Consider the following 22,115-nt stretch of genomic DNA (forward strand, 5'->3'; position numbering starts at 1 on the left):
TATGTGTCTTATGTCTATAAATACTGTATGCTCATTCTTGAACTTCTAGTGAGCTAAAAGAAACTAGCACGAATCTGATAATCAGGACCTTAATACTGAACATGTGAACAGGTTTCTGCGCCGAAAGAAAGATACCGTTGTTTGGTTCTCGAAATCGTCTCTTCTGTGTCAATTGTGTTAGAATTTAGCGGGAACGTGTGGCTGGAAACAGTATGAAACCTTAAACCATCCGGACTGCTCCATCAGGAAATCGACACTAATGATGAGGATCTCTACTGAACCTTTGCTTCCATTTCTTGTTGTTTTTCTTCCTTGTGTCCTCTTTAGTGTCCCCTAGTGTTAGTGGAAGTGTACAACTGAGGCTGTTGTGTTTTGTTCATCTAAATACGCTGTGAATCTGCACAGAATAGCCTGTTTATGTACCTCCCAAAAAGTGCTGTTGAAAGAACATCCATACGTTCTGTTGCCCACTTAAAATGATGTTCACCCAAATATGAAAATCATCCATCGTTTACTCACTCTCACATGGAAGCCTATTTCCGCCACGTAAGAAAACAAGCATGCTTGTGTAAATCAAAATTATGACACAAAAGTCGAAATTCTGCGATAGAAAATCGATAACTTGTTGTTAAAATTGACACGATATATAAAAATAAAATCATTATTATAATCTGTAGTCAGTTTCAACTTTATCAAAATCATAATTGACATAAATCTTAAAATTATAATTTTGACTTAATAAATATGACTTGGCTTGTAATAGCTTTGTTATAATTATGATTTACAAAAGCATGATTTCTTTTTTTTAATGTGGCAGAAATGGGCTTCCAAACTGTTTCAAACCCAAATTAAATGCTTTCTTCCATCGACCCCAAAAGGAAATTTTACGTTCACAGTCAAGCTGATCTTTTCCATACAATGAAATTTGATGGCGACCAAGGGTCGTCAAGCTACAAAAATGACAAAAAAGGGTATCATAACAATAATCCATATGACTTGTGCAATATTTCAAGTCTTCTGAAGTCGTACAGTTGCTTTGTGATGACAGTTTTTTTTAGTTGTTAACCACTAATAATTCCTTTCTGCCATATATCACAAGTATTGTGTTTCAATCTGAATATGCGCATATTCAAATGTGTTATTTTCTCACTTTTAAGGTGTTTTTGTAATTTTTGAAGCTTGAACGATCCTGATCTCCAACCACTTTCATTGTATGGACATGATTCAGCATATCACAAAAAATATTATTTTATGAAGGTGAGTAAATTATGACATAATTTTAGTTTTTGGGTGAACTATCCCTTAAACTGACCCAGTACTTCCTGTAAACTTTTGTTGTTCTTTTGAACTGGTTTTTGCCAGTTTTGGAACTGGTTAATTGCCAGCTATTAGAAAAATATGATATTATAAAGTATGAAGGTGCTCCATTACTCATGTATTAAAAACAATCATATGTTTGAATAGTGTATGGTTGGCAAAGTGAAATTGAATTGAATTTCATGCTGAGCTCTTGTTCAGGTCAGTTCTTTTTCACAGCAGGGAAAATAAATATAATTTTCATTTTCTTCTTCCCCCTTTTTATACTTTTATTTTAGTTTCTGAAATACTTTTTCTTAATCATGCAGGAATTTATTGTATGTTCTTTTAATTGTGAGGGAAACTCTTACATTTACAGTTTTTTTTATTTCACTTTTTTATGATTATCAATGATATGTGGGAATATAGTGTCACGTATCTAGTATTAACTAATTATTTGCAATAATATATTTTTGATTTGTGCATACTTTCAGCAGCACTTAAAGAGATTGATGTCATATAGTACTACAACTTTTTTCAAATGTTCATAAGCTTTATTTGAATATGTTTTATGTACATCCTTGCATATTTATCCATTGCTGTTAGCAGTCATGTTGCTTCAAGGATTTCCTCAGCATGTAGAAACACCTTTCTCAGTGACTCATACGTGAGTGAATATGAGATGAAAGGGAAAAAGGAGAAATAACAAATGTGAACTGTTAGTAGCCATAAGAGTCAATCAACAGCCACCGGACACATGAAACATAGCTTTTGTTTTGTTTTGGGTTATGTTTTATTTGGGGGAGGGTTTTTTTGTTTGTTTTTTTGTTCTGTTTTGTTTCTTGGGGGGTTCTGCTTTGTCTTGTTTTTTCCCGTTTTGTTATGGGTTTTGTTTGGTTCTGTTTGGTCTTTTTTATGGGTTTTGTTTAGTTCAGTTTTATCTTGTTTTGTTATGGGTTTTGTTTGGTTCTGTTTTGGGGTTATTTTTGTTCGGTTTTGTCTCGGTTTTGTATTGTTTTGTTACGGTTTTGTTTGGTTCTGTTTTGTTTTTGTTCTGTCTTATGTTTTATTTGGTTCTGTTTTTTTCTGTTTTAGTTTTTGTGTTGTTTTGTCTTGTTTTGTTATGGGTTTTATTTGTTTCTGTTTCAATTTGGGTTTTTTTTGTTCTTTTTTGTCTCGGTTTTGTATTGTTTTGTTATATGGTTTTGTTTTTGTTCTGTCTTATGTTATGGGTTTTGTTTGGTTGTTTTTTTCTGTTTTAGTTTTTTGGTTCTGTTTTGTCTTGTTTTGTTATGGGTTTTATTTGATTCTGTTGTCTTGTTTTGTTTGGTTCTGTTCTGTGTTTTTTTTCTGTTCTGTTTTGTTTTTGTTTTTCTTCTCCCGTGCCAGTATTCTGACGTCTCTTCTTGTTCATACTGATGTCCGTTCTGTCGCTTGTGTGTTCTGGTTCAGAGAAGTCACCTGCTACTGTACCGTATTGAATAAAGTGTAGGTTACCCTCACTCATCACACTGCTTCTTCTCTCTAAATTGCTAAATATCTTTTTTTCTTTACTTAAACACCTTATCCCACTCAGGATAGGGTGATATCTGAACGATAGGGACACCAAATGACAGCATGTCAGTATTAGTGAAAGCTTGCACTCTCATGTTGTTCCAAAGTCTTAATTTCTTCTGTAGAACTCAAAAGATATTTTGAAGAATATTGGTGACCAAACTGTTTTGGTGACCCTTGACTCCTAATTTATAGACAAACATAAAATCATTAAGATTCGGAACAACACAGGGGTGAGTATAAAACAGAATTTTCCTTTTGGGTGAACTATCCCTTTAAAGGGGTCATCGGATGCCCATTTTCCACAAGTTGGTATGATTCTTTAGGGTCTTCATCCAAAGTTTGTTAAATACTTTGGTTTAAATTCCTCAAGGGTTGTGTAAAACAACACCCTTTTTACCTCCTCAAAAACAGCTCTGTTCACAGCGACCCGTTTCAGTGCATGTCTCTTTAAATGATAATGAGCAACTGCTGACCCCACCCCTCTCTTCCATCGGGGGTGTCCAACAAGACACTTAAAGTGCTGCCTTGGTGGACAGTATACAAATGGCTGAGGGGGAAACATGCTAATACGGGACAGTCCGTCAGTGGTCGTGGGCGGAGCATGGCCAATAATATGCCATATTCCTCAGTAAATTGCTTGATTGAGAGTGTTTAGGCTTTTTGAGGATTAAAAAAAAGGAGTGAATGGATTTTTTTCATTGTAGGGTGGTTTTGTCCACACACTGCAAAGACACATTTATATGCAAACACCATGTATAAGTGAATTTACCATCCAATGACCCCTTTAAAATAAAGTGATTTCAATACTAATTCTTGATAATGTACTAATTAGTGAATCATGTTTTCTTAAAGTATCTGATATATTGTTATATGGCATATTTTAACTAATGTATTCAGAATTTTAATTGCAGCTAAACATAGCTAATGATGTATTCATCTCTCAGCTCATTCTTTTGTTTGTTACTTTATAACAACTTGTCAGTTATGTTTACCAAATGATGAAAACAGTACAAATGTTGCAGGACTGCCTCTGAATGACCTTGGCGGTGTAAATTATGCTGATAAACATGAATCACACCAGACTTTGAAGTCATCAAATAATGATGCCTTTGTGATTTTTCACAAATAATGAAAAAAAAAAACTCACACTGCGGCTGCACAAATGTAACAAATCATTATTAATTTAAAAAAGAAAATGTAACAATGTAAAAAAAAATGTTCCACAGTGTTCAGATCATGCATGCCAGAGCATAAAACAATAAACTGCCTGATTTTACTAATATATTGAAAAGAAAATACACATTTTAAGGCAAAAACATTAGATAATGTATTTGATTACTTTAAATAAAATGTAATTCATGAATAAGAAATATTTATTTTCTATTGCTAATGTTGTTGTTACTGTTACTAGTTGTTCCTTGAGAATTTCCGTGTGTGTGTGTGTGTGTGTGTGTGTGTGTGTGTTATTACAGAGCGTTTTTTTACCAATTTAACAAGCAGTAGCAAATTTTAGAATGACGCACTCTTCAGAATAGGAAAAACCTCCCACTTTTGTTGAAAAGTGTATCAGTCCGCTTGTGTCATCTACAGAGTGAGAAACATCTCTCAGCAGAAGTCTAACTGGTAAGACTGATATTTATCAGCTTATTTTCCTTATAGTATGTTTTCAAATTTTAACCAGTTTCATATTTATTCTGTTATTATCTTTTACATTTCGCAACCAGATACCCAGGTTGCAGTGAGAAATGAAGCAGTTTTGTGCTGTTTGCATCCTAATGATTCTTACTCATGGTAAGCCTGTTTGTTTTTCAAATTGTTATATCTGGTCTGACTGTTCACATGTCTTTCACACATTAAAAAAATACGGCAATCACAATGTAGGTTGTTCACATCTCGGCAGTCTTGGTGGTAACGCATTACAAGTAACGTGAGTTACGTAATCAGATTACTTTTTTCAAGTAACTAGTAAAGTAATCAATTACTTTTAATTTTACAACAAAATATCTGAGTTACTTTTTCAAATAAGTAACACAAGTTACTTTTTCTAATTCATTGACTGACCGCTCTCTTTGTTGAGAAAAATTGAACTTTTTTGTTGTTTTTTTGTTATTAAAATACAAACCATCAAGCCCAGCCCGCAGGTGGGTGAAAGTAACGCAACACAATACTTTCCATAAAGAGTAATAACTAGTAATCCAATTACTTTTTAATGAGTAACGTAATATTCTAAAGCATTACTTTTCAAAGTAACTTTCCCGATTACTGCATATCAGTGTGTTTCAATAAGCAATGTAAAAAAAAAAATCTATTCGCATTGCCAGGAAATAATGAAAATGTTTCTCCTCCCTTTTTCCTGTCCCAGATCTTGCTCGCATTTCTTTCAGGGCAACGGCGTTGCGTTGTAACCTGTGTATTTCCAAAGGGCTTGAGAATCCCTGCACTCCATCAGTGCAGACATGTCTGCCACATGTCACCAACTGTGGGCACATCAAATTCAAGCCTGGTTTAATGGGTGAGTTCAGCCAATCATCGCAACCCTCGAAAACCGATACTATAACCTATTCAAATCAGTTTTTTTTTAGTTAGTTACATTAAACGTTCTTTCCGCAGGTACTCCCTTCATCCGTTCCTGTATCAGCATGGCGAGCTGCTGGAACTACATGTATTCTGAAGCTGTGGAGGCTAAGTGCTGTGACACTGACCTCTGCAACTGAGCAAACACACACCTAATCATATTCAGTCGAATTCTGCCTTTCTGTAACATTGGCGGTGTGTGATTGTATTAAATTGTACTAAATACTAAAGCTAAAAAGTCAAATGTAACAAACAATTGATAATCGTAACAAAAATATATAACAAAAAGCAATGATTAATAACTTTTTTTGCAAGCAAGGATAAAATCAGTCAAGCTGTAATCTGTGTATCTTCCCATGAGGAACAATCTGTATACAGAGGACACAAAATGAACAAACAACTGAAGAACATCACCTTAGAATAAAGTTTGTTGCAATAATGAAAAATCTGGGCCATTTGAGGATAGAAAATTGAAATCTGATCTTTAATGCTTTTCATTGACGGCGCAGCAGGTGTTGAACAGGGTTCCTTTTAACTGGAGTCAAAAGTTTGTGTGATTGAGAAATATTGCACTGCAAATGCACATACTCCACTTAGTGAAAAATCTTGTTAGGTTATCATGAGGACTTTTTCTGTTTTTGTTACTCGATAAAAAAGAAAGGGATAGCTACTTTTCTTTCGTTTTGTGTTAAGAACTGAGCGACTGCTACACTGTAAAACATTATATGATCAATATGTTATGACATGTTTTTACATTGCTTTACCTCATCACAGTAGGTTAAGCAATTTTCAACTTTTTATATTATACAAAGAGATTTAACTCATGGTTTAGGTTTTAAGTCAGTTGAATGTAATTTAAGTTGAAATGACTTAAACAACCAAGTTGATTGTACTTAAAAATTTAAGGTAGCAACTTTTTTTTTTTAACAGTGGATTACCAGTTTTATACAGTCTATGTGAATAACCTGTAAACTGATAATAACGTGTCTATATTGCTATTGTTCAACCAGATTGTAATGACTGTTTCCGATGGCGCCATCTACTGGACACTAGCCAAAGCACACGTGTCAGAGGATGGAGATTTTCCGCAAATGGTCCTCAAAAATAAAAATTAATTCGATAAAAAATTAAATGAAAGGTTCTGCAAAATTTCCACAGAATAATGCAAATTTACTTGTTAGTTCGTTAGGTTATTATTCACCAAATAATTGTGGTAGGAACACTCAAACGTGACACGTAATTTTAATAAAAATAAGTTAATTTTAATAGAAAAATAACTTAATTTAATCAGTTAAGGATTACATTTAGGTCAATGATTAACTTGAGTGGATCAACTCTGGTTTTCTATATCAACAACAGATGAAAAATCGTTTGACTGACTAAATGGAGAGAATTTGCTGAATTTAAATTACATTGGAATTGAGGAATATAGCAACGTGGATGCAGAAGAATAGAGATGAATTGAAATGGAAATTCATTATTATTATTATTATTATTATTATACCAAAAGCAAAGTTTGTCGATACAAACTTGTTTTTGTGAAATTTTAAGAAAAAAAAGAAAAAAAGTTTTTTAAAAATGTTTATAGACCGACAGATAGACAGGCAAATTTGTCTCTTTCATTTGTATTTCTGTAAGTGTAAAATTTGTAATATATAATAGCATATATATATATATATATATATATATATATATATATATATATATATATACCCGAAAATGAGAAGAAAGTTGGGTTCGGGCCTGTTGATGGTTGTTTTACACCAACGTTTGATTATGTATCATAAATAGGCTATGCCAAAAATACGACAATTTAATTAAGTAGCCTATTTTAAACGGACACGAAATAGGATAAATAAATGTAAGAAAATGATGTTATCAGTGCCAGTTAGGTCTATTATTAATAATGACGTTCAGAAATAATACGACAAAACAGAAGGGAAACGGTTAAATTTAAGAAAGAATATTTTTTATTTTAGACTAATAAATATTTGGTCTTTCAAGGCACTTCCCAACATAAGGCCAATAAGTACTTCTTCTGACGGATAACATCCGTGTCAGATGATCTTAAAAGAGTTACACATCTAAAGCTGCTCTACAAGAGCACGTCAGAATACAACACAAAGAATAAAGCATATACAGCAGCTTATACTTCCATCATCTCATCTGGCTTTAGGGGACTGGGTTAAAATGTGACATTACCGGTACTATAATTAGGCCTACTTAATAACCATGAGCAATTAGATGCGGTTCCTCTGAAAATATAGCCTAATTGCATGTTGTTCTTGAGTATTATTTAGCACTTAGTTGTGCAATTAACAAGAACAATCATGTAAATGTGACCAAAGCTGTTACTGTAATTGTCCCTGTGATTCGGCATGTGTAAACTTTAATATTTGCGCAAAGTCTCTCAGAGTGGAAGAAGCCGTCAGGTAAAAAGTTTTTTTTATGACAAATAATACATCCCATAGGACACGGGTCCGTTAAATAGTCCTGGCATCGGGACAGGCCGTGGAAAGGAGGCTGGAGGTCCGTACAGAGATGATGGAGATCCCAGAGGAAAGGGCAGCGCGAACGGGGACAGGAGCGGTTTCGAGGCGCATTTGAACTTTTCCAGCTCGGCCTCCTGGAGTCTCTTGGCCTTCGCCCTCCGGTTCTGGAACCAGATCTTGACCTGAGTCTCGGTGAGGTTGAGGGAGTTGGAGAACTCGGCCCGTTCGGCTATGGAGAGGTACTGTTTCTGCCTGAACTTGCGCTCGAGGGAGAGCAGCTGTGCGGTGCTGAAGGGTGTGCGCGGCTTCCGGTTCGTCTTGTGCTTGCGTAACGGGCACGGCGGCGGGCTCGGGAGACCTGCGGGACACCGGGAACAAACCGTTACTTCTTTAGAAGTTAGGAAAAAAGGTCAGATCTCCAAATGCCTTCATCGTGAATTTTGACTATAGGCCTACCGTTCTTTCTTTCTTTTTCTTTTTTGAATACCAATTTCTTTCAGAATTCACTGATATCTCCTTTTTGTGTGTTTGTGAACTTTTCTAATATTCTTTTTCCCCTTTTTCTTTTGTTACATTTTAACATTATTTTTTATTTTGATGACAAACAGAATGGTATTGAACGCCAATAGCCTATAATTTCTTAACTGTTATTTCACAACAACAATTATCATTTTTAAAATGATTAAATTTTACTAATTAATTAGGCTACTATTTATTATTACAAACCTCTAAAATCTAATAGATAAATATGGTTGTTGTTTGTATAGGCTATTATTACCAATATAGGGCCTATATCGTAGGCCTATAATGAAAAATATGTTTAAAATGTCTAAATAGCCTATGGGTTAATTTTATTTTTAAACATTTATTGTTCTTTCTTTCTTTCTTTCTTGGAAAACTACAAAACATCTGAATAATCCAAACTTTATCCTTCTTTCGCTGCCTTGCAGTTGCAAGCACTGGTCTTTTGCCTACTGTAAAATAGCCTGCTTTTTAGTCATTTTGTTCAACGTTTATAACAATAATATTAGCCTATTTAATATTTTCACAAAATAAATGATTAGGCTATTTATAATAAAATGTTTTACTTTTAAACGATTATTATAGCCTAAATAGTTTATATTAAAAGTAAATGTAGCTGTCAATAATAAGAAAGGTGAAGGTAAAAATACATACATTCTAATGATCGTTTATGTAGGCCTATTATTGATTAAATATAGAATTAAAATCTTGCATCAAAATGTTAGCTATTTACATTGTTTTGAACGAAAACAAATTAGAATGAACAAACTCAATAATGACTGTATGCTTGAAATACTTACGAGGAGGAGAAGTGAAAGACGAAGAGTTTGGCCAAGTGCTCTGTTCCTTATCGCTTAAATCTTCACTGTCCGAAACGCTTGACAAAGTGTCCACAGAAACTTTGGTTTTCTCTACAAAATAAGTCCGCACTAAGTCCTGTCCCAATCCCAGTCTCTGGTGCTGGACAGCCGGAGAACACGCGACTGGGCAGCTTGATTTGGCCATCAGGGATTCAACACTGAACGGGAGGTAAGTCTTCTTCACTTTATGTCCCGTGTCAGTGGTCATATCTTTCGGTTTTTGACTTTCCTCGCTGTCCGAGTCCGATTTTTCCTGAGCTGTCGCTTCAACGGGCCCCTTAGGAGAACTCATCGTAAACCATCCACCGCAAGTTGTTTCATATACAGTCTCGTCTCAACAACTTCCAACAGTCTGTCTCGCGCTGCTTCTGTATACTTATAATAGCTCGCAAACTGCGGGCAGCCAATCAGCGTGTGCGCTCGACCAGCTGACTTACAAACGCCTCGATTTGATTGGTCAGAACGGTCCCCTGGGGCTCGCTCGGACCAATCAAAATAAAACCCTTAGAAGTCATGTGGTCAAGTTGACACCAAGACATCAAGGGGATATTGAGAAAAATGAGTACTTAATCGCGGATGTCTTGCTGAGATGATGTATAGATGGCCTCGAGGCTCTTGACTCTTTGGAGCACAAAGTAGACCAATTTTAGCCCAATTAAACAGTGGGGAAGCTCTCAAAGTATCTGTATCCGACTGTTGAGAAGTCATTGAAAAGGGACAATGGAATTACTCCACACCAAAACTGTGGTCAAAAGGAATACACGGTAAACAAGAAAACCGGACTGTCCTGTTTGTAAAGTCACTCGGAAAAATAGCTGCCTAAATGTTGTTTTTAATAGAGTATTGACAGGTAAAAAAAAAAACCTGGCTAAATAATTAAATGACATGTGGAACTCTTAAAAATACTGGGTTGTTTTAACCCATGTTTGGTCATATGGACAAACCCAACCGTTGGGTTTAAAATGTAATAAAACAAATTAAATATGTATTTATATATGTTTTGTCAATTTTTTACCCAAACATAGTTTTAAAAAAAAACCCAGGACACACACACACACACACATTTATTCAATTTTTATTTTATTTTATTGTTTTACCGTTTTCATTTAGACTTGTTTGTGTGTGTGTGTGATAGCCTAAATTCAAAAGCATCTAGGCTATAACATTTAATTATGAGGATCATTTAAAGGCAAAGTGGAACATTTACCAATTTGGCAAGCTAATCTTTTAATGTTTTTTCAACCCATGTTTGGGTCACAAACCCAACCGTTGATTTTAACCCAACGGTTAGTTTAATTATTTATTTATTTTTTTAAATAATTTTTTGGGGGTTTGGCAATATGTGACCCAAACATTGGTTGAAACAACCCATCATTTTTAGAGTTAGGCCTTTTTTTTTTTTTTTTTTTTTTTTAAAGGCTACTTGGCTAAAATCAGAAAAGCAATAGGCTAGTAGTTTGTTTTATATATAAAAAAAAGGCTGTAAAGTTTTATTCTTGAAAAAGCATATAAAGTAGGCCTATATGGAAACTTTTCATGGTTGCTTTATTGAGAAAAGCTTTTGTCAAGGCAGAAATTGATTCGAAAGGGCTGTAAGTTACACAATACTTAGGCAATTTAAGGCATGTCACGGGCTTTTAAGGTTACAAAAGACTCAGCTGAGAAGCGAGCAGAGTTTTCTTCTCTCTCATTTAGAGAGCCAGACGAGCTGCGTTTTGGAAGGCGCCAGAGACGGTGGGATCAAAAGAGAAGGTACCTCGAGGAGGAAAAGGCAACAGTTTAACTCCACTTAACCAATTGTCTTCAAAATATGTAGTCCTGAGCATAGCTGCAAGGCCAAACGGTGACGTCAAGAAAATGAACCAGTACTTTCCCAAACCGAAAAAAAAACATTGGCAGGGTGAACAAACTCTCTTTAGTGTTCATATAATAAGTTAGAGACTCACTCCTCTTTCCAAAACATATACACGGACACCATGTGTAAACACACCAGTATAACAATAATGCATTATTGTTATTATTAGTATTATTAGTAGTTGTATTATTGCGTAATATAGACTAGGTAATTTCATTTCGCTTATTCCAGCCAACAGTTTATATTGGGCATTCTTCCCGGCACCTTGCACCGATTTGGCATACGGTCTCAGATTTGCTCTAATATTCCCTAAAAGCGAAAGGCTGTTCCTCTTACGAGTGATATATCTGTCAGGGTGGGTATCAAATCAAACGCGCTGTTCTCTCTTAGAAAGTCCCCCTGCATTAAACTCCACCAATCTAAACGCTAAATAATTTAAATGATCACGGGAGATCCATTACTAGCACCAGTGCTCGAAGTGGGGCGGTACTCACCGGTACGCAGTACCGGCACTTCTACACTTTACTCTTAAGCGTACCTGCACTTTTTCTTGCGTACCGCTACTTCTCGCATGTACCCGGTACTCTACCACTGACAGAAAAAGCGTCAATGTCAAGTCCGTTTCACATATACTCCGTTTGCAGTGCGTATGTGGTGCATATTTTTCCCGCAACCGTATTAACAGGTTAGAGCGTTCACACTGCACGCGGATGCGCGCCGCCGATCCGTTCCAGGAGCGGTGTGTAGCCTATACAGCAGTGCAGAGATCGTTTACACACCGAGTCTATTTCTGCTGGGCTGCACGTGCTGAATTAAAGTTACAGCGCATGGTTCGTGGTCAAAATGAACACAGATTGACATGAAAATATAATAATTTTACCATAAATGCATTTAATTAAATAAAATGTATAGTATCTCACCATAAATGTATTTTTGGACTTGCAGACTTGGAGGAGTTCCGTTTTCTCTCTCTCTCACACACACACACACACACACACACACACACACACACACACACACACACACACACACACACACACACACACACACACACACACACGACTTGTTTAAATACATTTATGTTGTTAATAAATAACAATAAATAGTTGTTCTACCAGCAATATCTCCAAATCCCCCCCCCCACTTCAAGCACTGACTAGCACGTTTTAATAGCTGTAATGACGATAGTTTATGTGTACCTGATTGAGTCGACTCTCTTTTGTAATTTAAAGCTCGTTTGGAACGATCAGATGAAGACAACTGAGATATTTGGACAAAACTGAAACCTTAAACTTAATCTAATTGGATAGGCTACAGGAGAGATGCTGGCAGGAGATAGATAGATAGATAGATAGATAGATAGATAGATAGATAGATAGATAGATGGATAGATGGATAGATGGATAGATAGATAGATAGATAGATAGATGGATAGATGGATAGATGGATAGATAGATAGATAGATAGATAGATAGATGATGGATGGATGGATAGACAGGTGGATGGATGGATAGACAGGTGTATTGATAGATAGATGATGAATGGGATGGATGGATGGATGGATAGATAGATGATGGATGGATGGATAGACAGGTGAATGGATGGATAGACAGGTGTATTGATAGATAGATAGATATGTATGTATGAATGGATGGATATATAGATATATAGATAGATGATGGATGGATGGATGGATTTATGGATAGGTAGATATAGATGGATGGATGGATAGATAGATAAATGGATAGATAGATAGATGATGGATGGATGGATGATAGATGTGTATTTATTGATAAATAGATAGATAGGTGGATGGATAGATAGATAGATAGATATATGATAGATAGATAGATAGATAGATAAATAAATAGAGATAGATAGATTAATGGATGGATGATAGATAGATGTGTATTTATTGATAGATAGAAAGATAGATAGATATGGATGGATGGATGGATAAATAGATATTTAGATAGATAGATAGATAGATAGATAGATAGATAGAGATAGGTAGATATAGATAGATAGATAAATAGATGATGGATGGATAAATAGATGATGGATGGATAGATGGATAGATGGATGGATAGATGGTTGGATAGTAGATTTATGGATAGATAGGTAGATATATATGGATGGATGGATGGATGGATAGACATGTATTTATTGATAGATAGATAGATAGATAGATAGATAGATAGATAGATAGATAGATAGATAGATAGATAGATAGATAGATAGATAGATGGGTAGATAGATGATAATTAAATAGATAGAGATAGATGGATGGATGGATGGATGGGTAGATAAATAGATAGATAGATAGATAGATAGATATATAGATAGATAGATAGATAGATAGATATATAGATAGATAGATGGATATATAGATAGATAGATATAGATGGATGGATGGATAGATAGATAAATGGATAGATAGATAGATGATGGATGGATGGATGATAGATGTGTATTTATTGATAAATAGATAGATAGGTGGATGGATAGATAGATAGATAGATATATGATAGATAGATAGATAGATAGATAAATAGAGATAGATAGATTAATGGATGGATGATAGATAGATGTGTATTTATTGATAGATAGAAAGATAGATAGATATGGATGGATGGATGGATAAATAGATATTTAGATAGATATTTAGATAGATAGATAGATAGAGATAGGTAGATATAGATAGATAGATAAATAGATGATGGATGGATAAATAGATGATGGATGGATAGATGGATAGATGGATGGATAGATGGTTGGATAGTAGATTTATGGATAGATAGGTAGATATATATGGATGGATGGATGGATGGATAGACATGTATTTATTGATAGATAGATAGATAGATAGATAGATAGATAGATAGATAGATAGATAGATAGATAGATAGATAGATAGATAGATAGATAGATAGATGGGTAGATAGATGATAATTAAATAGATAGAGATAGATGGATGGATGGATGGATGGGTAGATAAATAGATAGATAGATAGATAGATAGATAGATAGATAGATATATAGATAGATAGATAGATAGATAGATATATAGATAGATAGATGGATATATAGATAGATAGATAGATAGATAGATAGATAGATAGATAGATAGATAGATAGATAGATAGATGGGTAGATAGATGATAGATAAATAGATAGAGATAGATGGATGGATGGATGGGTAGATAGATAGATAGATAGATAGATAGATAGATAGATAGATAGATAGATAGATAGATAGATAGATAGATTCAGTAATGACTGTTTATATATTCCAGTTCCATCCTACACTCACATCAACATAGAAATACATGATCAGGGTGATTATGACAGAAGGATGTGGTTTGTTTCAGAGTCTCCTCAGATCTGCCCTCTCAGGGTTGGGCTTTTACAGGCGACATCATTTATATAGCCAATAACAGCTCTTTTCACATGGAGTCACTTCCAATCATTTTAAAGCTTGGTTGAAACCACTCAGTCAGTTCATAAAACCAGAGGCCAAGTCAAATTCAGCAGAGCAGCACATACACACTACACACTACACACACTTTAAATGTTGGTCATTGTGTGCTTGACATTCCAGGAATTCTCTGTCTATTTGAGTATGTATGCGTTCATGCATGCATTCATCTTACTAGATTTCAGCTAATTAGACTGTTCTTTTTTTTCTTTTTCTGTGCTTCCCTTTTTGTTTGATCTTTAAATTTAAAGCTTTTAATAGTATTAAAATAGCCTATAGGAGGCGTGTAATTCAAAATAAAGAAAAATGCAACAAAAAAAACAACAACAAAAAAAACATTTTGTTCTTGCATGACCTTCTTCAGGGCATCTTATAATGTGCGAGCCTTAGTTGATAAATAAGAAAAAAGTATTTTATACGTTTTTTTTTCTTTCATTACATTTATTTAAATATAAAATATATGATAGGCCTATTTATAAAAAATATATCCTATTTATTAAAAATGTAAATAATAATAATAATGAAATTATTTAATCATATTTGGTTCATATAGTATAAACCAAATATATATAAATCTATTCAACAGAATGTCCTTCTCTTCGTTGTCACTAATGCATGCGTTTATGTTCCTCAATGATGCAATCTTAGCAAAGTGACATTTTAGATTCTCATCCATCGAGTAACACACACATAGACACATAGAGACAGACTGCTACACTACAGGTTGAGACCGAGACAGTGACGAATGCTTGAAAATAGAGCTGACATGGTTCTGAAACACATGACAGATGAGGGGGTTTATATTTGTCCAGCATGAATACACTGGGCGTATTCTTCTCATTACAGTAATGTCTCAGCAACAAAGGCTTAAACCCACTAATAGACAGATCTATTATATTTTTGCAACAAAACTCATTGTGTGCAGTGAGTGATAAAAGTGCCCTGGTGTAAATACAGGCGGGTTTGTCCATTGACTACACTAGACAAGCTGTTTAATATTCTTAAATTTAATTCACATAAAATATATTTTTCCTTTCTTTAATTTAATACAAATAAATGCAATAATAACTCATTTGATACAAATAAATGTAATAATTCAAATTAGGCTATTATATAATTTTAGTAGGCTGCAGAGGGAGTATTTTAAGTCATCATAGATGTGTTACAGGTCTTTTCATATTTCTTAAATTTAGTTAATTAAAATAATTGTTGATTATTGTTGTGTTTAATACATTTAATTCAAATAAATGTAATAATAACAATTTAATACATTTAATAAATGTCATTGTAATTTAATCAATTTTGTAAGCTGCCTACAGAGGGAATATTTTATGTCATCATTTGCTATGGTCTTTTTTATATTCTTGAACTGAATTAATTAGAAAATAATTTATAATTTAATACATTTAACACAAATAAACGTAATAATAACTTATCAGCTCTAATTTTAATTTAATAAACTTTGTAAGCTGTCTACAGAGGGAGTATTTTAAGTCATCAAAGGTATGCAACAGATATTTCTATATTCTTAAATTTAATTCATTAAAAAGGCCTATTTATTAATTTATCAAGTATTTTAGTTTCATTGAGACTATTTAATATTCTAAAAATTTATTATATAAAACTGTATTTTACATTTAATAGTTTTAATACAAATAAATGTAATACCAGCTAATTTAATACAAATAAACAATAGCTTCAATATTTCATAATTTTAGTTAAATAAAAACTGTAAGCAGAGGGAGTATTTTAAGTCATCACAGATGTACCACATGTCTCTTATATATTTTAACAGTTAAAATAAATGTCTTCACACAGAAGACAATCCCATAATGCATTGCAAAAATCTTATAATAAACAATTCTACATTTATTCTCAATATTTGTGTATGCAGAGTTGTGGTGTCAGCACATCAACATTTCAAATTGTAATCCCGTCTCTCATCCACGTTGTTTTACGTTGCCTAAGTAGAGCATTCCGAATCAATCACTTATGAGGTTCCATTTCAGTTAGGATGCCGTCTATGTAGGCAGTGGCCAGCAAAGGCAGCTCAACGGGGGTTTGGAACAGAGCCTGTATGTGTCTGTTTGTCAGTGCTATACTATGGCCATTCTATATTTACAGCAATCAATCATGAATGGAACTGTGTGTGTGTGTGTGTGTGTGTGTGTGTGTGCGTGCATACACGCCACTGTGGCGACTCCATGGTCACTCATTCTAACCAGGAATGTCTCCACACTTTCATAGGTAGTTAGTGGCCAAAGACGCAGTGTTATTTCTTATGAAGACTCCCACGGGTGCCTGAATTACGCTTTAACTGCTGGGGTCACGTCTCAACCGCCAGCTAGTGCATGAATTCCAGCACTTGGAAGGACTCAGAGTGGGGATTTTTCCTTCGGCTTTGGATTTGAGAAAGATATTGCGATATGAAACCATGCTTATTTGTGGCACATGCAGTTATGTATACAAATTGACCTTATTAGCCTATGCGGCCTCAAAACTTATATCAAAAATCATATCTGCTCCTTCGTTTTTGTCCTTCCAGTCAAATAATGTCATTTTGGATTTTCATTTCAAGTTGTCACAAGTGAGTATTTGGGGATCTGAAGGTGTCGTAGAAAAGGTAATTTGAGTTTTTTTCTGGCCCTGATTTGACAATAACCTCTTTGGTGCAATATGAGAAGAGGCGTTACGTTTTTAAATGTTTTACACCAACAAAGAAAAGCTTTGTTACTGATTTAAACGTTTCGGTAGAGGCTGGATGAATTGCTTTGGGCCTGAAAATCTGAAACCTTCTGAGGGTTAAGTATTTTTAGAGGCTCATAAAATTACTTTTATATTCTTGGGTATTCTTATGATGGCATTTTATTTTCCTCTTTTATAGGTCCAATGGCACGTCCTTCGGGCTTGCCATCTGGTGTCATTCGATTATGTGGGAGATCAGGCATGAACAAATATGTGTGCTTGGTTCTCCTGAGATTACAATTTGAAAGTTTTACCATGAAAAAGCCAGGCACCAGGGGGCCGGTGGGTTGAAATGACTCTTTGAATAAACACTCTTTGGTCTCTCTCAATGAGAATAGAGAGGGAGCGCTGAGCTTTTAACAATGTTCACAGGACACGAGGCAGGAGGTCGGAGCCGCTGTCTCTGGGCAGATGTCTGTTTCACAGTGGCCACGCTGATCCCAGACCAGTTCTGCGGTTTCTGTCCGGTCTACAGTTTGATTTCTGGATCAGGTGAGACAGAAGTCGCTTCTGGAGGAGTATAAAAGATCAGCCTCCTTCCAGAGCCAAGCTTATTTCATTAGTTACTGAAACCAAAGGCCCAGGGAAACGTTCTCTGTCTTTTTTTTGTTGTTTTTTTGGATTCGGACAGAGAAGACAAAGTTTCTCTGGGATTTAGCTTGAGCGAGGGAACTGTATCCAATCCACTCATTTTTAAACAATGTTTATATTCGGGTTTTCTCAATTACAGGTAAACAAACGATATATATATATATATATATATATATATATATATATATATATAAGTAGTATGTAACGATAAGTAAATAGAATCATAAAAACGAAATGAAATATATTTTAGAAAAAGAATTTATTTTCTCATTTAAGATGAGATAAATCAGTTATAAATAATACAACTAATTAATAATTAAAACTAAATAGAATAAATGTTCATATTTTAAATAACGTTTACATTTAATATTTAGTAGGCCTATCTAAAGAAAACTCTGTGAATTATAATTTAGAAATAAAAATAATGAATAATTTCATTTTTAAATTTTAAAAAAAAATAGTAAATACAAATTAAAATTTAATTTATTTTAATTTAATAATTAAAAAGCTCTTGGGGAATAAATAAATACATGAATGCATAGATCATACATACATACATACATAAAAAAATTCTGGTGCAATTTTTCTATCATCATAAAGGTTGAGGTCAGTAGGATTTTTTTGTTTTTAAATGTAGCTGCAGCACAACTGTTTTCAACATTGATAATAATAATCAGAAATGTTTCTTGAGCAGCAAATCATCATATTAGAATGATTTCTGAAGGATCACGTGATACTGGAGTAATGATGCTGAAAATTCAGCTTTGCCATAACAGGAATAAATTACGTTTTAAAATATACAGAAATAGAAAACAGTTATTTTAAATAGTAATAATATTTCACAATATTACCGTTTTTACTGTAATTTTAATCAAATAAATGCAGCCGTGGTAAGAAGAAAACATTAAAAAAATCTTACCAGACCACAAACGTTTAAGCGATAGCGTAAGTATATGCACTTGTTTTCAAAAGACCTTTAGAGCTTCAAAACACCCTTACTTTCCCAGTTCTGCTTTTCCATTCCACCTCTCTTGGACAGAAGGTGTGCGGGAAAAAGGGAAGGAAAAGCCGAACGAAGGGGAGAGGGAACTAGGGCTTTGTTGTTCTATTGCTTAATGAGGTAGAAAACACAATTGCACTTTTCTGAGTGTGATAATTGTCTGCAGGGCGATGCAAATGAGATGCGTGGGTAATGCCTTAAAGGGATGTGAGTCTTGCTGTGTGAGGAGAATGAGGCGGAGAGGGAGGGGAGGGTCGAGAGGAAGATCACAGACCCAGTAAGCTTACATTAATCCACCTTACAGGTAATTGACTTGTTGCATTTCAAAGGCTCTTCTGAGGCCTGTTATCAAGAGTTGGGTAATTAGCAGTGGCTATGAGGAATTGATGAAGAGATTATGACTGCTTTCACACCACCAAGAAGCGGCACAGTGGCTGAAGTTGTGCTACTGTGTGAGGAAAAAAAAACGAAACAAAACAAAGAGGATGATATTTTCTTATAAAACAAGAGCGCTCCCTTGCAGGATAAAGGCTGTGTTCCAATACTGAGCTGTATAGTTATGCGAGGCATCATAGTAGGGGAGTGAAGATCCAAAATAAAAGTTTGTGTTTACATAATACATGTGTGTGTACTGAGTATAATGATTTTGTATATATAAATACACACACATGCATGTACATATTTAAGAAATATTTGCATGTAAATATAATATTTATATATAAATAACACACTTTTCTTAAATATATACATGCATGTATTATGCATGTATATAAATATACATACACATATTATGTAAACAACACAAACTTTTATTTTGGATGCGATTAATCATGATTCTGCCGTTTCTACATATATGACACAAAAGATACTTTTTGGCTACATTTTAAGGCAGTAAAAACAATAATATTGATTTTTTTTGTTTTGTTTTATGTGAATATATTTTAGAATGTCATTTAGTCCCCTGTGATCACAGCTGAATTTTCAGCATCATTGCTCCAATCTCACACGATCCTTCAGAAATCATTCTAATATGTTGCTTTGCTGCTCGAGAAACATTTCTGATTATTATTATCAATGTTGAAAACAGTTGTGCTGCTTAATGTATATTTTTCTGAATTCTTTGATGAATAGAATGTTCAAAAGAACAGCATTTATTTGAAACAAAAATGGAATCTTTTGTAACATGTCTTTACCGTCACTTTTGATCATGTGTCTTTGCTGAGTTTTTAATTTCTTTAACAAAAAAAGGAACAGAAAAAAGTTTTGAACCAGAGCCAACGAGTACATCCAATGACACACAGTGATTTGTTCTGCCATGTTCTTATGTTGTTTTTCTATTTTATTAGGTTATTATTATTCATAACAAACCTACCATTCACCTTCAGATTCCAAACAAACATAATTAGCTCATTATGCCGGAGTGGTTTGTCGGACTGTTCTCACACTACAAATTTCCTTTGTCCGCAAGCATTTCTAAAGTTTTTCCACTCAGCATCTGCCATGTATGACCCTTTATGCTGATATCTGCATTCTAATAGATTTCACCCTGCTGAGACATTCATGCCTGTGTCCTGTCTGTCCACACGTCCGTCTGCACGTCTCTCTACGGCTATATTTTAGTCGGTGCGCTTGTTTTGTCCCGTTTGACGTTTGCTATTAGACCCATATATAACGCAGTAAGAAAGAGACCTCTAATATTTAGTTGCACGGGGATTTGTCTTTCCCATTCCGCAAGCTTTTCCACAAGGCTGCTGTTACTAAGTGGCGGTGAACTGAAAGGCCTCGCATCCTCTTTTCTTCTTCTCCGTAGGGCGCTTTGGCTAACAGCTCTGGCAGCTGCTGTGATCTCTATTTGCCCACTGAGCCCTATAGTCCTCACTCCACAGGTGAGGTTGGACTCAAAGGACTCTCTAATAATCTCTCTCTCTCTCAAACTCAACGGTTGCTGACTTTGTGGGTACCGTTCTCTCTCAATAGCCGAAAAAATGTGTCGTTGGATCAAAGTAAAAAATCACTTCGACTTGTTACAAGTAATCGGATTACTTTTGCTCATCTTAAAAAAATTGAGTTTAAAGAAATCAAATTTCTGAAAATGCTATTTCAAGCAAATGTGTTTTTTCTTTTTTAACATAAAGCTCAAATTATCAGCGAACCTATATATTTGCATGAACTTGGATGATATTTTTAAATCAAATAAACAAACAAATAAATACAAATCAAAATTGTATATAGGCCTACTAAGCTATTCCGTCACCTTCAGAATCTGTGATTTTATTACTGAATTACTGTTTGGACACGTTTTTTAAACTCTTGAGAGTCAAACATTTGAGAGTGTTTAATGCGATGTGTAAAAAAATGATATAATCAAAAAGTTATGACAACATATGTTTTTACTTTGCCTTTAACTTATCAAAATAAGTTAAGCAATTTTCAACTTTTTACTTCAAGTTATACAAGATTCAACTCATTGTTTAACGTAAGTTTAATCTAATTTAAGTTAAAATGACTTAAACATCCAAGTTGATTGTACTTAAAAATTTACGGCAATTAATTTTGTTTGAGTAAATATTTTAATTTTAATTGAATTTTATGAATGAAGTAGCTCGTTAATATACCTTATCACTAGAAAAATTTAAATAACCAGTTAAACTTGAAAATATTTTGCAAGACATTTCTCCTTATCTAGAACCTGTGTGGCATAAAGCGGTCTTTAAAATTAAGTCTAGAACCCCACTGAAACCTTTTTTCTTAAAACAGTTAATATTTAAAAGTGCCTGGCTTAATAAAGGCATAATATTTAAGAATAGAATAAATGGCGTAATCATTATTCCATTGGCTGGGAAATTACAGACAGTTGCTGGGCTGGTTTGGTGGAAGATGTTTGGATGAGGTGTGGTATATCTCCCTCAAAGCAATTCTGTTTTTCCTCCCAGAATGCTCCCCGGCAAGACAATCTATTCATACGGTTACTTAAGTGTAATTGCCTCTCTTTGAAGCCTCTGAGAAGCAAATGATTTGCTTTGCCCCGGGGGCGTCCATGGTCAAATACCCATCCCATCCCTGTCCCGTCCTCACGCCTCCCTCCCCGAAGGGTTGACATTGCCGGCCTGCCCAGCGAGAGGGCAGCTCCCTCACTGAGAAGAAA

At 34.5% G+C, this 22,115-nt stretch overlaps 2 protein-coding genes across 2 annotated transcripts; one reads left to right on the forward strand and one right to left on the reverse strand.

Annotated features, from left to right (window-relative positions):
* Nucleotides 1-4,429: 4,429 nt before the first annotated feature.
* Nucleotides 4,430-5,732, forward strand: LOC143753982 (uncharacterized). Its single transcript, XM_077246922.1, has 4 exons — nucleotides 4,430-4,476; nucleotides 4,578-4,644; nucleotides 5,216-5,365; nucleotides 5,464-5,732. Exons 2-4 carry the CDS (start codon nucleotides 4,599-4,601, stop codon nucleotides 5,565-5,567), a joined length of 300 nt encoding a protein of 99 aa, XP_077103037.1. The 5' UTR covers nucleotides 4,430-4,476; nucleotides 4,578-4,598; the 3' UTR covers nucleotides 5,568-5,732.
* Nucleotides 5,733-7,374: 1,642 nt separating this feature from the next.
* msx1b (muscle segment homeobox 1b) lies at nucleotides 7,375-9,657 on the reverse strand. Its single transcript, XM_077246185.1, has 2 exons — nucleotides 9,242-9,657; nucleotides 7,375-8,277 (listed from the first exon to the last, which is right to left on the reverse strand). Exons 1-2 carry the CDS (start codon nucleotides 9,591-9,593, stop codon nucleotides 7,874-7,876), a joined length of 756 nt encoding a protein of 251 aa, XP_077102300.1. The 5' UTR covers nucleotides 9,594-9,657; the 3' UTR covers nucleotides 7,375-7,873.
* Between the last annotated feature and the right edge of the window lie 12,458 nt (nucleotides 9,658-22,115).

Source organism: Siphateles boraxobius, unplaced genomic scaffold (genome assembly GCF_051911475.1).
Source record: "Siphateles boraxobius isolate OS27281-9 unplaced genomic scaffold, OSU_SipBor_1 29, whole genome shotgun sequence".
Classification (NCBI taxonomy): Eukaryota; Metazoa; Chordata; class Actinopteri; order Cypriniformes; family Leuciscidae; genus Siphateles; species Siphateles boraxobius.